Source organism: Cinclus cinclus, chromosome 2 (assembly GCF_963662255.1).
Source record: "Cinclus cinclus chromosome 2, bCinCin1.1, whole genome shotgun sequence".
NCBI lineage: Eukaryota > Metazoa > Chordata > Aves > Passeriformes > Cinclidae > Cinclus > Cinclus cinclus.
The window spans coordinates 80520099-80536172 of NC_085047.1; the positions used below are offsets into that span (position 1 = coordinate 80520099).

Genomic DNA, 16074 nt, shown 5'->3' on the forward strand with positions numbered 1-16074 from the left:
CAGTTACAAGACTTGCAATTTCCAGATAAAAATTCAAACATTTTTGTGTATACTATTGTATATCCACGACCCTTTAGCTCCTCTCCTTTCCTCATCTTTACTCTCCTGATGTGTTTTGCAGGCAGAAATCACACTCCTTTGCTGTATGAGAGGAGCCAGTCTTGCTCTAGTGGAAGAGAACTTTAAACATGTTTTCATTTAAAAAGAAATTTGATAGCTTTAGAATTCACAGATCATCCTTCCTCCTCTCAGCAGGCTGGCAGTGACAGGTTAAAAAAAAGCACAGCAGTGATGAAGTAAAGGTGACACACTTCCACCCTCCTGATGTTCTCTCCTCCAGCTTTTTTCCCCCCACAAAAGTGCAGCTCAGGGAAACCGTGCAGAGATTTGGCACTATTTGTCAGCACCCAAACAAGTTATAAGATAAATCATGCAACCTAATTTTAGTCTTGGCTGGCAAAGCCAACATCACTGCTATCCTAATGCCTATAATTTGGCTCAGATAAAAACGCTTTGGAGGCAGAATTATTTAATTATATCAAAGGCTGTTGGCCGACTAAGGCTCAACAGGCTTCCAGCTGGCAGAGGCATAAGGAATGCCCTCCATTACAGGGGGCAGGTTGCCTCCGGATAAAGCCACATCAACTACTGAATGTGATCTAGGTCTTCTCATGTCCAGGGGATGGCAAACATGGCTGTACCCACAATTGTTTGAGCACTTTGGCAACTCAGCTCTGCCTAACCACTGAGAACTGTCAAGGAACACTAACCACTGAGGAGATACTAGTTTCTCTTTTCTTCTATTAATTGCAACACCTCTCACAGAAAGTATTGCGGGGAGTAGAGGCTCGGTGGACTGAGGGTGCAGTGTCATAATTGCCAGGAGTGAATACTCCATCAGCAGGATATACTGTAACTTTCTGGTATTTTATTTAAAATTTTATACTGACTTTATTATAAAATAAATCTGAATATTTAAAAAAATAATTACTTTTACATATTAGTCACCGTACCAGAACAACTCCAGCTGTATCTTCAGTATCACTGTATTTGTTCATGTTGACTGCAATGAAGGATGAGATAACAAATAATGTCAGCAGTTCCAGACAGTGTTACCTGAAATAAACTTTTGTTCCTTCATACAGTTTTACAGAAGCATTATTGTTACACATGTTCTTACTACTGTCAGGGCAACCAAGAGAGCCCTGGTGCAAATAAAAGGTCTTCTGGTCCAAGCTCCCTGGCCCGGCAGGGTCAGCCCAGAACACACTGCACAGGATCGCATCCAGACGGTTCTTCAGTATCGAAGTGAGGGAAACCCCACAACCTCTCTGGTCAGTCTGTTCCAGTGCTTAGTCACCTGCACAGTAAAGAAGCCCATCCTCATGTTCAGGTCGAATTTCCTGCGCATCAGTCTCTGCCCGTTGCCTCTCGTCCTATTGCTCGGCACCACCGAGCAGAGCCTGGCTTCATCCTTTCGGCATCCTCCCTTCAATATCTGCAGACATCGATGAGATCCTCTCTCAGCCGTCTCTTCTGGAGGCTGAGCAGGCCCACCTCCCTCAGCCTGTTTCTCACCATTCCCCGCCGAGCCCCCGCGCATGAGGCGCTTCCCGCCCCCGCTATTCCCGACCCGCTCCTCCCCTCCCTCCCTCCCACGCCCGCCCAAGGGGCACCACCGGGCGAGACCATGAGGGCGCCAATGGGGGGGAGGGCGACCGAAGAGGTGCCGCTCACGGCGCCGAGGCGTAGTCGCGGCCCAGCCGGGAGGCGCTCGCCACTGGTTCCTCCGAGGCACCGTCAGGGCCCGCAGCGGGAACGCGGCTGCGGCCGCCGCGCAGCTCCGCGCCTGCCCCGGCCCCGTGCGGCGGCGGGAGTTGGTGCGGGCCGGCGGCGGAGGAGGCGGGGGGCGGCGGGGGCGCGCAGGTGAGCGCGCGGCTGTGTCTGCTTCCGGCGCGCCCGCGTCCCCGCTCCGCCGCGGCCGGGCAGGCGACGCCGGGGACCCCCGCTCTGCGCAGGTAACACGGGCCGGGGGCGGCCCCACCGCCGCCGCCCCTCGCAGGCGCCCGGGAGGGGAGCGAGCCCAGGGTCCCGGGGGGCCCCTTCCCCCAGCCCGCGGCCGTTCGCTGTGCAGCCGGCTGGCGGCAGCGCGGGGGGAGGGGCGGCTGCTTGGCTGTGTCCCTGCGCTCCGCCGAGCGGAGCCCGGCCGGCCGAGGGCGGCCAGAGGCGCTCCAGGGGCGCTGCAGGTGCGGGCCAGCGGCCCGCAGCCGGTGTTGCAGCAGGAGGCTGTGGAGCGGAATTCCTGCCTCCCTCGCCAGGTTCCATATGCGGCGTGTGTCTGCAGACGTGCGAGCTGCTGAGATGACAGATAACACACACGCTGTCAGCTTGCCCTTTAAAAATGATCGTTTAAAGCAAGCCAGCCAGCCGTCTGAATTTGTTTTTGGTAATTCCTAGCTGCCATAAACAAAACCTGCTTTTCTTTCTCACTTCTTGAAGAATAAGAGGCATGGAAAAATAAAAGGGAACCTTTAACAGCTGTAGGAGGAAAGCACTGGAACAAATTGACGGCGGTGTCTTCAATTTACAATCGATTGAGGTTATAGTTACTGTAATTGTATGCTTGAACTTCACTTGCAGCAAAAGTTTGCAGGATTCAGCAGAATTAAGTGACCTTAAATTGCTGTATGATGAGTTATTAATTTGTATAATTTATTCTGTACTCCACATTAACGGTGTATTGTGACTGTAAGGTGTGGAAGAGAGCAACCACAACCAGGAACATGTAGAAAGCTTTTAATTTTTTATTTTTATTTTTTTTTAATTTGTGTGCTGGTTTATAAGTATAATTGCTTATGTCCTCATCATGATACCACTGTGGTGTATGCTGTTGTTACGTCACAAATGATAAAAAATTCTGATTGTAGAGTTCTAGAGATGCTTTGGGAAAGAAACCATGTTTGTCACAGTATCTTGAAGAGTATTTTAGCTTTTTTGGCTATGAGTTCAAAGATAAGCTTTGTGTATATTTTATGTTGTATGAGACACCTGTACTAATGTACCATTTTTTTTCAGGTACCTCATTGATACCTTGCAGAAGCAATGGAGGCAATGGTGAAAACCCTGTTGTAATTAAAACATAAAGAAAAAGTATTCTTTGCTGTGAAATACTCTTAGTATCATTCAATGCCTACTATTTCAGAAGAAGAAAAGGAGAATGGTTCTGGAAATAATGGAAACACTGAAAACAGACCTGGGAAAGAATCCCCAGAAGCTTCTCTTCATGATCCCGTGAAGCCATACTGCATGTCAGATGCCTCCACTGCATCCTTGGTATCTAGGGAAGATGGGCATTATCCATGGGGATGTCCTGTGACTCATACAAGAGAGAAGTTTTATACCATCTGCTCAGACTATGCTTTTCTAAACAGAGTAACATCTATTTGTAAAAGTCCAAGTGCTTCCGTTAGTGCCTGCCTATCAAGCAGTGCTGCCTTAAACATTGGAAATAACACACCTAACTTACTCAGTGTTCAAACTGGTGCTTCAGAGATTATCTACAGTGAAGATGCTAACTTGGAAAGCCTGCCTAGCAATCTTGGAAAGCTTCCACTGGCATGGGAAATAGACAAGTCGGAGTTCAATGGCGTGAACTCAAATATGAAGAATAAAGCAGGTGAGGTGGTGAAGTTTTGATGTGGAAGGAAAAGGCTTCATGTTTCCAGGTAAAGATTTCCTGTTTGTGAAGGGGGCTGGCCAGCACATGAGTCCTGGGAGGAAGTGCTGTAGAAGAGCCTGTTCTTCGTTTCAAGCAACCTGCTCATCAAGACAGAATAGAGTGAGAGAGAAGGAGTGAAAGTCAAGTGTAACTGCCAGGGGAAGTGGATCCAAAGCAAGGCTGGCTTCTGCTTCACTGTGTAGTATTTGGGATGGTTTCTGGTATCCCGACCCCCTGAGCCCTCCCCCTGTCTTGTTGTAGTGTTTTTTCTTTTGTTTTAGTAGGACCTAGTACATTATGCATCTGGATGTATGGCTTCAAAATGGGACAAAAATATTTCTGCTTTAGCATATGGCCCAGCTCTCCATTTGCTACTGTCACAGTGGCTTATGAAAAGACCTTGAGTGTTTATTATTATGAACGGATTTGCATATGTTTTCATTAGAAACTATAGCTGGTTGCAAGGCTGGCGGTGAAAAACAAGCATTTCATTATATTCCCTGTGTAATTAATGTTAGGAGATGGGAGGTCCATGTTGGTCTGAGTCTATTTCTGGGATGGGTGATTTAATGCATTAGAATAATCAGATTGACTAATCTCTCTAAACAGTTGGGCAGTCATCATTAATTCTGTTCATGATCTAAACACCATGTTGTTTACAGAGCTAATGGCAGCTTTATAAACCTATTGACAATTTAGATTATGTATTTTTCTCCTTTCAGTTAATGTTTAATCCCAGTTTACACTTACTAAAACCACCACTGTCTGTATTTGAGCTGTATACTATTAAAAAGCATATACTTAAATACTTAAAAAGTATTTAAGAAGAAAGCTGTGAATGGCAAACTAGACATTCATTTGATTCTGCAATTTGATTTTCAGGCAACATGAAGAAACAAGGGACAAAGAAAAAATCAGTGGAAAAAAAACCCAAACAATACAGAGAGTGTCCTCAGCATTCAGCTCTTGAAGATGTGAAGGAAAGAAAAGTGTTGGACCTTCGGAGATGGTAGTTATTTATGAATTCATTTATGAAGTTATGAATTTATTAACTACACTAACCATGTAGTTTCTCAGTAAACACTGTTGCTAGTTACCTGATTTCAAAGTTCTCAGTAATGTCTTTGTAATTTTTCTTTAGTAGAAATTTTAAGCATACACACACTGTCTCATGCATTCTAGAAGAAAAATTAGAGCTTCCCTCCCATCTGATAAAATTGTTAAAACATTTTTCTTTCTAAAGTTCCTTTTTCTTTCAGTAAACGGAAAAACTTATGTGGGAATTAATTGCAAGACAAAATACAAGTTCAGTAGCATGGTCAGACAAAAAGTAACCTTAAATGTACCACTGATATATTTTATGTCTGATTTTACTTTTTATTGGGAAATACTTGATCAAAATCTCTAATTTCTGTACAACCGTTATTGTATTCATTTAGATCACTTAAATGTATTAGTTTAGTACATCTGTCTGGTTCTAACTTTGTGTCTGTGGCACCAGAAAGTTAGAGTTAACCGGGGGAATCTGTGGCCCAGAAGGACATTCACTAGTAAATTGGTAGAGATGCAGTTTGCCACAAGTGCCCATGTCAGAAGAAACTGGATAAGACTATATGTTATATTAGTACAGAATCATATTTTCCTACAGGGTCATTTGTACGGAACTCCCATGGAGTTGTTAGAAATTTGACTGATTCATATAGAATTGGGTAGGGGCATTTGGCAAAGAAATTGATTAATCTGTTTGCTTAATTTTTGTTTTTAAGGTTGTTTTGGGTTTACATATGTGAGTCAAGATTGTGTTACTAATATGTTTGAGGTTTTTTGTTTAAGGTATTGTGTTAGCCGACCTCAGTACAAGACTTCCTGTGGAATTTCATCTTTAGTGTCTTGCTGGAATTTCTTATATAGTACACTGGGAGCTGGAAGGTAAAGTCACACACAGACTGCTTTGCTTTGCCTCTGGAGTGTCAAAAATATGTTGTTTCTAATTACAGCACTTTTTTTTTCTTTTTTTAAAGTTTACCCCCCATCACTCAAGAAGAAGCTTTGCATATACTGGGCTTTCAGCCCCCATTTGAGGAGATTAGGTTTGGTCCCTTCACTGGAAATACAACTCTAATGAGGTATGTTTGGTTTTTTGAAGCAGCTAAGAGATAGGAACTTTGAAATACGGTAGTAGTTCATTTATTTAAAAACAAAGTGGCTGACATGTTAATCCCCTTAAGTTTTAGAATAATGAAGTATACCTGAGTACTCTGACAATGAAACTTCCCAAAAAGTTTTTGGCACTGGCTATTTTGAATGGTGTGATGTTACACAGGTCAGGTCAATGTGAAAATCTATTTGATTTTTGGTTCAGTTTGTGTAATGATTGTATAATACTGTAATGAGTCTAGTCTCCTGGTTAGGAAAGTTTCTATTTACACTTATTTTCCTATTTTTGAAAATGAATGTTAAATGCTTGCTAATATCACTGAAATGGCCTGAAAACACAATTGATACACTATTAGCTTAATGTATCTAATGTAGCTTAAATGTAATTTAAGAACTGAAAATGAGATAGTGCTGAATATTTGCTGCAGTATAACTGTTCAGGAACAAAAACATGGAGCTGGAGTCACAGAACACTTTGAAGTTTTTTATCACTTCTGCTCTTGTTTCTTGATATTTATAGGCTGGACCTAAATTCTTTGTGCTTTTGTTTATTAAAGTAATAGGATATTCTAGGATTAAACATAACCAAGAAGCATATTGTACTAGAGTGCTGAATATTTTGGTAGAGTTTTGGTGTGTTACCCTTTGGTGAGATTAAAAACTTCCACAGTATTCATGCTTGCTTCATGAGTTGCCTTTGATTTAGTTATTTTTTTATGGCAATATATAGCGTTTGGCTGATCAGAATGGTGCTGGATTTGAAAAGTGGCAGCAGTCTATTCTCCAGCCAGCATACTGACATTGGAAAATGCCACAAGAATTTCCTTACTTGCTTTAGGAAATTCAGATCCAGGATTTGTATCTCTACAGATGTATGTCAGGGTATAGCAACTCCTATAGACCAAGCTGATACAGTGTTCTCTCTCTTTGTGTCAACAGTCTATACAGAAAAAAAGTTAAACTTGCAGTTGTTCTTTGATTTTCCCTGCGATCATCCTCTTTGCACCAGAGAAGTTACTCATCTTTTTGTATTCTTTTTTTCCCCTGCCTGCTCCAATAATTTTGAAATACTTGGCAGATGGGGAAACAGGAGGGCTGTGATGCCATTACCCAACATAGGTTTATGATTGAGGTGTTGTCTTCAAACGTGTAATTTGAATCTTCTAATGTGGAAAAATTGCTGGCCTGTCCTCGCTTTGTGCTGTGGTAAAGAATTGCAGTATGAGGCTCCTGTAATTCTCAGGCTTTGTGAAGTTTAGGTGAGAGAAACCTAACAGGACAAGCAGAAATTCTCACTTGAAGGGTCCATTCTGGTGTCTTAGATTTCATTTATGTACCCTAAAAATCACAGTTGAAGTTTGGCACCTCAGAATTTGTGTGTCTTTCTAAAGGCTGAGTGAATTGAACATTAGAGGTGACTGGGCTAAATACAGTAGGACCAGCATTTTGCATCCAGGTCTTTGATTATTATGGGTCTATGTCAAGTCTGGAAAAGCAAAATTAAGGAAAAGGCTCTGTGTATTTACTTCTCTGTCTAGGATATCTTAAGTTTTGTATTGGGTGCTGTGGTCATCTACAATTTAAATATTAGCGAGGTAGGTACTTAGTAGCACACCAAGACTTGTTTTCCTAAACTGCCAAAGCACTGGAAAAGTGTGAGGAAGTGAAATTGTATTTAATAACTCTTGAGTTACTACAATCTTTAAGCTTATTGTTTCAGATGGTTTAGGCAAATAAATGATCACTTCCATATCAAGGGATGTTCGTACGTTCTTTATAAACCTCATGGAAAGAACAAGACAGCTGGAGAAACTGGTATGTAGCTAATCCTAAAGTATTCATCTTAGTGTATAAATTGAAAAATCCTGTACTGTGTAGGATTTGACAGGACAAAGTCTGTAAGTAGTACTTCCAATCTGAGATAAGGTATCAAGTTGGCTGTTTTTTTCTGTTTTTACCTTTTCTCTTATTTAGCTAAAAATTTCATTTATACTTTTATTATGATAAAATACATTCCGTGCTTTATATTCTGCTGTCTCAGAATTGGAATTTTAAGGTATCCAGGAAAACATTGCATTTCCAGCTCCACATTGGCGTGTGGGAAGATTTGTTTGCTGTTATCCCCTGGGAGAACAAAAAGTATTGGTCTTTACTAAATGTTTTATGCTTTTAAAAAGCCCAGTTGTGAAGGTAATGAACTTACCTGTTCTGCCTGACTGTAGCTAACATCTCTCTCTAAAGTTAGGTGATTATTCTCAATTAGCTTATGAAGCTGCATTTTTTGCAGCTTGTCTACTTTTTAGGTATGCTATTTTTAAAATTTTACTTTCAAGGCTAGTTCATTAGCCTCTGGTATGGTCTGAGTAAGCACAAAATCATACGGAAAAGTTTTAGAGATTATTAAAATGAAATTTTTTTTCTTGGTATCCCACTTGAAACTTGTCATGTTTCAGTGCCTCTTCTAGTCTTTTCCTGAAATTGAGCACTGTGGTCACATTATAAACTCCTGCATGCCCATATGTGTTCCTGAGACTAGGAAGCTCCAAGAAGTTAATGATACCAGAATGTTTGAGTGTTTTCAGTGGTCTTGGTAGTATCATCACTGTGTTCCACCTCTCGCTTAGGGCAGCTGGGACTGCATTCTTTTGCAGTGTGTATTTTCTAGGTTAAGAGATACTTACGGTTCTTTTGTAAGTTTGATTTTGATCTAAACATAAAGCACACTTTATATCACATTTTCCTAGCACAGACTGTGCAGCAGATAGTATTTAATTTCCTGCCTGGTACAAAAAAAGCAATAAGTTCGATATCAAAAGTGTGTTTTTTGCATGGCTGCCAGATCATGTCCTCCCACTTAAAAAGCAGTATAACTATTTTGTTGGAAGTATTTTTTTCTGCTGAATATGTTACTCAGAATCCAAAGCACCTGGAACTGTAACCTGACCTTCCTTTGTAGCTGCAGGGGCCCTTGCAAAGCTAACACGAGGACTGAAAGACGAATCAATGGCCTACATCTACCATTGCCAAAACCATTATTTTTGCCCAATTGGATTTGAAGCAACCCCAGTGAAAGCTAGTAAAGCCTATAGGTAAGATACTGTGTTTATGCTTATTTTAGTAGAAGAAACATACAGAAACATTTACTTGCGTTTGATACCCTTTTTTCTCCATAAATAATGTTTCAGTTTGTGTCATATAGCTATCTGGCTGAGCTAGAAAAACACTGTAGTGTGGTTTGAACAGACTGACTTGAAAGGATACATAACTAAACAGACTACATTGGGAGAGCTTGAAAGAGAAAACTGTAAGTGGCATTAAGAAATTTTTTTAAAGACCTTCTAGCCATGTAGAGAGAATGTAGCTATTGAAGGATGAATGAAGGCAACTGATCTGAAAACTAAAAACGTATGGGCTGAAAAAAGGCCAGGTGGGTTTTTTCTAAAGCTCAACAATAAAAAGCCAGCTAATTATGGGGAGAGTATGTTTCTAGAGAGTTTGTAAGGGAAAACAAGTGTGTGTATATTGCAATTTTCCTTTATAAACTAGAAGCAGCAGGTCTGCAGTGATAGTAATCCTTCATGAGGTGGATGCAATGAAATTTACATTTAGAAACCAGTGTTTGTGTAGGGCAAGACCAGGGGTTGTGTAGGTATCACAGGATGGTGGTTACATACTTTTTTTGCATTAATGTTGACTAATAATGGTGATGGTAAACTCCACCTACTGGCATGTAAGGTATAAAAAAGTAAAGGTATGTCAATGATTTGGTACCAGGAGTTGGGAGGGAGTGGGGGGAGAAAAGCCTGAAGAGATCTTTGGACTATGATATTAGGTTTGGCTTTTTTTAACAATGCGTGAAATACTGGAGTACTTCTATAAGCTTAATATGCCACTTGTTTTACAATTAAAATACAGTTCCCTGTATAATAACTTCAGATTTGTCAGAGTGACACTACTAGGATAATATAATGCAATAGTTAATACAGTTTTCAATGAAATATGGATCTAACAAAAAGTAATAGCATTAATATTCATATGAAATTTGAGGAGAGTCTTGCATTAAACTCACAAATTTTAACTTTGAAAATATTAAAATTAAAAATATTCTTGAGATATGTATTAGCTTTTGTAAGGCATTTACCTTTTTGCTCAATATAGAGTGCAATACATAGTAGAGTACTCTGCACTCTTGAGGAGAGCAGTTTGTTTTACCTCATTCAGTGAATCATATTAAACTGTTTTTCCTCTCTCAAAGTAGTTGAAAACATCATAGGTATTAAAGGATTCTCTTGGACTTTTTCTGTGTTCAGCCATTGGTCAATATTTATTAGCATTATCATAGAGCATAAGTAGTCAGTCCCTGAGAAAATTGGCAGATACCAGTATTAGGCAAAGTTAAACAGTGAAAAGTGTAGGTTACTAATATAAGGTGAACTTCTGGCTATCTGCTTGCTAAGCAGTTTGACTTTGTTGAAGAGGTAGGGTCACATCAAGGAATAGAGCTCTAGCTCTACTTCTGTAGTTCAAAATGGTCATTGATTGGAGGTGATAAAGCATAATCATCTCAATCTAAGTGGTTCCCAGTGTGAAGCTTATGATAGGGTTAATGAAAGCTTTTCATATAAGAACAAAAGAATACAGTTTTTTTTATTGAGACTGAGTTGACTGACTTGCCTGGTTTGTGAGAAGAGTGTAAAAAAAATATGCTCCAAGTAGAAATCCAACACATCAGTCCATTGGAGTTTACCAAAATGTTAATAATTTACTTACTCAATCAGTTAGGAAGAATCTGTACTGGAAGATCAAAGTTAAAAAAATAACGTTTACTAGATCAAAACTGCAATCTGAGAAATACTATGGTCCAGTGTGTGGAAACATAACATGCCTTTTAACTAATTTAAATTTATATTGTTTAGTAATGAGTGAGAACAACACTTTCATTCTTTACCCATGGCTGAAATGGATTCTTAGTCACTAGTGATGTTATTTTTAAGTCAATATTAGCTTTCTTTCTTAACAACAGTTCTCTTCTAGCAATGTAATATGAAATAATAATATGAAATAATGTTCAAGAAGCTTTAATAACCTTACTTCAGGCTGGAGGTCAGACCAGATGAGCATCCCGTTTTCTTTGCATTTGCTGATCCTACTGAGGAAAAAAAAAAAGGTTTTGTAGCACTACCAGTAGATTTTGGAGCAGTTCTTGTTCACCTGTTTTTGCACTCTACTTACAAAGGCAAGCTTTTATTTAAAAATCAAGCTAAGAAACATTTTAGGTCCCAAAAGAAGTGGGTGGATAGGTTGCTAGGCTGAGCTTAGAGACAGTTCTTAGGTCACCCACAGACTTCCTGTATGATCTTAGGTTGCTGGATTTGGAGTCGGGAGACCTGGGTTCAGTTCCCAGTTCAACCACAGACTTCCAGTGTGATTTTAGGTAAGTCAATTAATCTATCCCGTGTCTTGGTTTCCCATCTTTGCACTGATGGAATACATTGTTATTTTGCAGGGAATTTTTGGTAAGTAAACAAAATATTCCAAGCAATAAGGCCATCTGCTGTCTAATACCCTAGGCAGAAAAATGTCAGGTTTTGTCACAGTTGAAGCGAATGTCATTTTTAATGCGATAGTTGTACACAGGAAGTCACAGAGCAGTCTGTGTATCTTGTCAGCTCTGCCCTAATACTTGTCAAAAATTTTCCTTGGCAAGGCTACTGCAGCCTTTGAGCTTCTTGGAAGTTGATTGCGAAGTAGCATTAATTCAGAGTTTGAGTTTTGGTATCTGGTATTGGATGTTTAGAAGGAAGCATTTGAAGTTGCCAGTTCTGTTCTTACAGGTTACCTTACAGCTCTTAGTAACAACTGTCAGCCGAGGTATAGTTTAAAAATACTGGAAAGGACTCTTTTGTGACAGTTAGACATCACAGATAAGGGAAGAAGCTGTTTGTACCACATTTATGTAGCTTTCCACAACTCTTATTTCTATTTCCATCGGGTACCAGACTGTCTTTCATCAAAATAAAACTGCTTTTAGTGAAAAATCTGTCTTCCTCTCAAATAACATGTTGTAGCATCCCCCAAGGTTTGCTTTCAGACCCTGTGAAACAAAAGGTTCCCTGTATGCAATTGCGAGCATTATAGCACAGGAGCTGGTTTTTAATGTGGCTGAGGAAACAATTTTAAATGTTAGAAAATCCTGAAAAGAATGAGAGACTGTTAATATCTCTTTTGCTTTCTAGTATGCACAATAAATCTTACTAGGATTATGTCTTCTATTGAACAGAGGTCGTGTCTTGCAGCAAGAAGTAGAATACTGGATCTTAATTGGAGAGCCCAGCAGAAAGCATCCAACAATACACTGTAAAAGGTATGTTACTTGGTAAGAGTATAAAATAATGTTTTCTTTCAAAACAGTTTGTAGTTCTCTATTTAGAGTCCTTGAATGACTTTTTAGTTCTTCTGAATATATATGTACACACGTATGTGTGTATATATATGTATCTAGTAGAAAGAGGTGGTGCTTTAGTGAGAAGCTTTGTGTTTTGACCTCAAGGCTGGCTCTGCAGTTTTATATCACTTGTTAGAACATATGAGGGCTGCTGAGAGCCAAAGCCCATATCTTTTGTTTGAGTGTGACACAGCTCATATTAATCAGGAAGAAAAGGCACCTCAGCTGTCTACAGTCATGCCAGTTGTGACTTACAGACTGCACGGCCCTTGGAGGAGTTTAAACTGGAGCTGAGGACATCCACAGGCCGTGTCTGGGCTGTAGGCAGGATATTCTGCTGCTGCTGAGATCTCCTAGCTCAGGTGAAAGTGCAGCCTGTATTCTGTTGTGTTGCTTGTGTGTGTATTCAAACAGTACATTTATGATGAGGTTTGACCCAAACAAAGTTGGTGTCTAAACTAGACATACAGACTAGGAAAACTAGAGGGTGCTATGTAGAAATATAATGGATTAGTTATATTTAATAGTTTTTTTGTCAGTGATGTAACCTTGTCAATAATCGCAAGTACCTGGGTATTTTGGACTACAAGATTAAGTGCAACAAAATTAAAATCACATGATGCATTTGATTACTGAGAAATGGCATATTCTAAGTCCCAAGGGTAGAACTTTCGTCATGTGGTATATTAGCTACAAATGGCACAGGAAGAAGTTTCTGAATATATAATAAAACCCTTTGTAATACTAATTTTGATTGTGGAGACATTCTTCCTACTGCTGCACTCCCTGTGAGAGCTGGCAGAAAGTTCTGTGCTTATGGAAAGAGGGTAAAGGTTGGAGCAGAAATGCATTTTCTGAACTTGGAAGGTGGTGTCAAACAAGCAGTTAGACATTGATAGAAATGAAAAGGTTATGTGCAGGTTTAAAAAGGTCTGGCATATGAAAAGGTCTGTTTCAGTTGGGCTGGAAGGAATTATGAGTCTTTGAAAAGCTGAGTGAATGGGGAGTGATTGAATTGATAATTTAGAATTAAATAAAAGGAAGGAGTGAGTTATGGTGGAGAGCTGTCTCTGGTGAAAGCACATTTAGTGTGTGAAAGAAACCAAGGAACTGAACGAGATAATACAAAAGAGTAGGAGAGGTTTAAAGAAAAAAAAGAGGGTAACATTTCATCTTGCCTAGACCACACTTTGCTTCCTTCTTTCCCAAACTGATAAATTGGTGAGCATAGGGAATGTAGCTATGACTCATGGTGCTCTTACTCATTTTGGAAGGTATTTCTCAAGAGCAGGAATAATCACTGTGAATGCTTTGATTAAAAGCAACTTTTACATTGGCTTGATGTCTCTAATACTGAGGCTTTTGTAACTTTACACATTTATCTTTAAATCTCTGATAAGACTGTTTAAAGCTACATGTCTGTATTTGCGTGTATGTCTACATGAGTGTTTGTGCTGCTGAGGTTTCATAAATATCAGCTGAGTAGTAATGATTTTATTCTGTAGGTGGACAGATATTGTCACCGACCTAAACACTCAAAATCCAGAATATCTAGATATTCGACACCTAGAGAGAGGATTGCAACATCGAAAAACAAAGAAGGTAAGGTAAACTCACTAAGAGTAAGATGGGAGGAAACTCATGGTAGGTTTTTGCAAACTTACTCATACTTCAGCAGTGTAAGATAACTTCATTAAAGGAATTTGTTCTGTTATGAAGTGTTGCTGAAGACAGCAGTATAATGTGGGTTCTTGCATACCAAAGTCATTTAGATTTACTTGCTGGACAAGATATAAAACATCAGTAGCTTGGTATATGCTAGGATGAACCAGGATTCTGTGTATCCAGAATGTATTTGGTTAGAATATTTAACTTTGTTAGTTTAAAATGTAGCTGCAGCAAGTATAGAAATGTTCTGCAGACAAACTACAGACCCTTTGGGGTATGACTCTCCAATGACGTTTAAGTGGGAAAGAAAGCACAATTGAGTAGGGTCAGGCATAAAAGAATGTGTGTGTCTCCCTTGTGTGGAGTTACTGTCAATGCATGTTGCTTTCTTTCCTGTAGATAGGGCTGTATCTCATGGGTGGAGGATGTATTTGTGATTTGCAGATTGAAACTCTGTGAGAAATAATAGACTGAAGAGAGGATTTCAGATGTGAAGACCCTATGGAAGACTCTGTCACCAAGATCAGAATGGACCAGAACAGATAATTTCTGAGAAGGTAGCTAGAAAGTAAAAAAAGACTAGCAGAAGATAAGTGATACTGGCCCATGAAAGATAAAATGGATAGCTTAAAAAGATGAATAAGAAAGCAGTAATTGAATCTGGGAAACGATCAGAACTGATTGATGCAAGATGTGTATTTCTGTATACGATTTTGTGGTGTTTTGTTGTTTGTTGTTTTTTTTCCGGGTTTATATGTTGTGGCACTTCCTGTTTGTTTTATCTTTTGAAAGTATTGTGTTACTTGCCAATATGTTGATGTCAAATATCTATGTATGTTAAAAACATGCCTGTGGTGTGTGTTTAACAAAGCACCTTTTTTACTTTGATTAGGTTGGGGGAAATCTTCATTGCATCATTGCCTTTCAGAGACTTAACTGGCAAAGATTTGGTCCTTGGAATTTTCCATTTGGAAATGTTAGACAGAATAAACAATCCCAAACACAAGGGCAAGGAATTTCCAAATCTGAGAGTGAAGACAATATATCCAAGAAACAACATGGACGACTGGGTCGATCTTTCAGTGCTAGCTTTCATCAAGAATCCATGTGGAAGAAATCTAATCTTCGGGAGAGGAGGAACAGTGGGTATCAGAGTTATAATGATTATGATGGAAATGATTAGAAGTAACTTTATACGATAGAGTTGATATATTAAAGTTGGTTTTAATCAAATTATATTAGGGATTTATTAGTCCTAGAACACATAAGAATAGGAATTATGGTATAAGGTACAGCTTCATAATTATTAAATAAATATGTTGATATGATTGCAATAGGTGAGATCTGATATATAAAGTGACAGATAAGCACAGAGTGTTGTAATTTTGCAATCAAAGGTGAATATGATAGCAAAATCAATTTCTTTTGAAATAATTGTACTATGTCCTGATCTGTGGGGAAAAAAAAAAAGAGCAGGTTGAAATCAGTCAATGTAATAAACAGACTTAATTGGAAATATTTATTGTTCAAAAGCATGAAAAATTATGGTATGGTTATTCTGCACATGATGTAAGGATGAAAGTAAACATTGCCTTTGTTTTTAGCACTTCATTTTAGTAAGGCTGCCCATATCCAGAGCCAATGAAAAAGATCACATAGGTTAGAAAATGTTGTTGGATTTACAAAGAGAATGTACATTCTCCATTTAATTCCCATTTGACTTCTGTCAGTCAATCATATCTTGTCAAGCAGGTCTCAGTTTCTTTTCCCTTACCTGGTTTCCTGGTTTTGACTGTGAGGAATTGCCTGTTTGAGGATGGAACTTCTCTTCTTACTTTTGCTCTGTGGATAAAGTGGCTGAACTCTTACCCTGGATCCTCCTGAGAGCACGGACTCACTTAACACAAGCTTATGAAATTCAGTATTAAAAGCTGCATTTACAATTAGCCAAATGAGCTAGCTGAACACTGTGTTCTGTTGGCAGTTGTTTTCCTTGTTCAGTCTTACAATCTGTCCCTTTTCTGCTGCTTTTTTCATTTTTTGTGAAGGGGATGCAAGTGCTGAAAACTGCTGGCAGCCCCGATGA

General features: G+C 39.3%; 1 protein-coding gene across 2 annotated transcripts; it reads left to right on the top strand.

The window, feature by feature from the left end:
- The first annotated feature begins 2546 nt into the window (after positions 1-2546).
- On the top strand, positions 2547-15171 carry BIVM (basic, immunoglobulin-like variable motif containing). 2 transcript variants are annotated; one of them, XM_062487821.1, is made up of 10 exons: positions 2547-3676; positions 4601-4727; positions 5552-5647; positions 5740-5844; positions 7596-7690; positions 8832-8964; positions 9428-9430; positions 12156-12239; positions 13826-13922; positions 14881-15171. In XM_062487821.1, the coding sequence occupies exons 1-10, from the start codon at positions 3187-3189 to the stop codon at positions 15169-15171; spliced, it is 1521 nt and encodes a 506-aa protein (XP_062343805.1). In that variant the 5' UTR covers positions 2547-3186. The 2 variants fall into 2 exon arrangements, with proteins under 2 accessions (XP_062343805.1, XP_062343804.1); XM_062487820.1 differs by lacking the exon at positions 9428-9430.
- The last annotated feature ends 903 nt before the right edge of the window (positions 15172-16074 follow it).

What these genes read in the sequence shown, in the direction of transcription:
- BIVM (XM_062487821.1), top strand. Translation starts at nt 3,187, where the DNA reads ATGCCTACTATTTCAGAAGAAGAAAAGGAGAATGGTTCTGGAAATAAT. An exon ending in AAATATGAAGAATAAAGCAG is followed by an intron (nt 3,677 to 4,600) that starts GTGAGGTGGTGA and finishes TTTGATTTTCAG; the next exon opens with GCAACATGAAGAAACAAGGG. An exon ending in AGTACACTGGGAGCTGGAAG is followed by an intron (nt 5,648 to 5,739) that starts GTAAAGTCACAC and finishes CTTTTTTTAAAG; the next exon opens with TTTACCCCCCATCACTCAAG.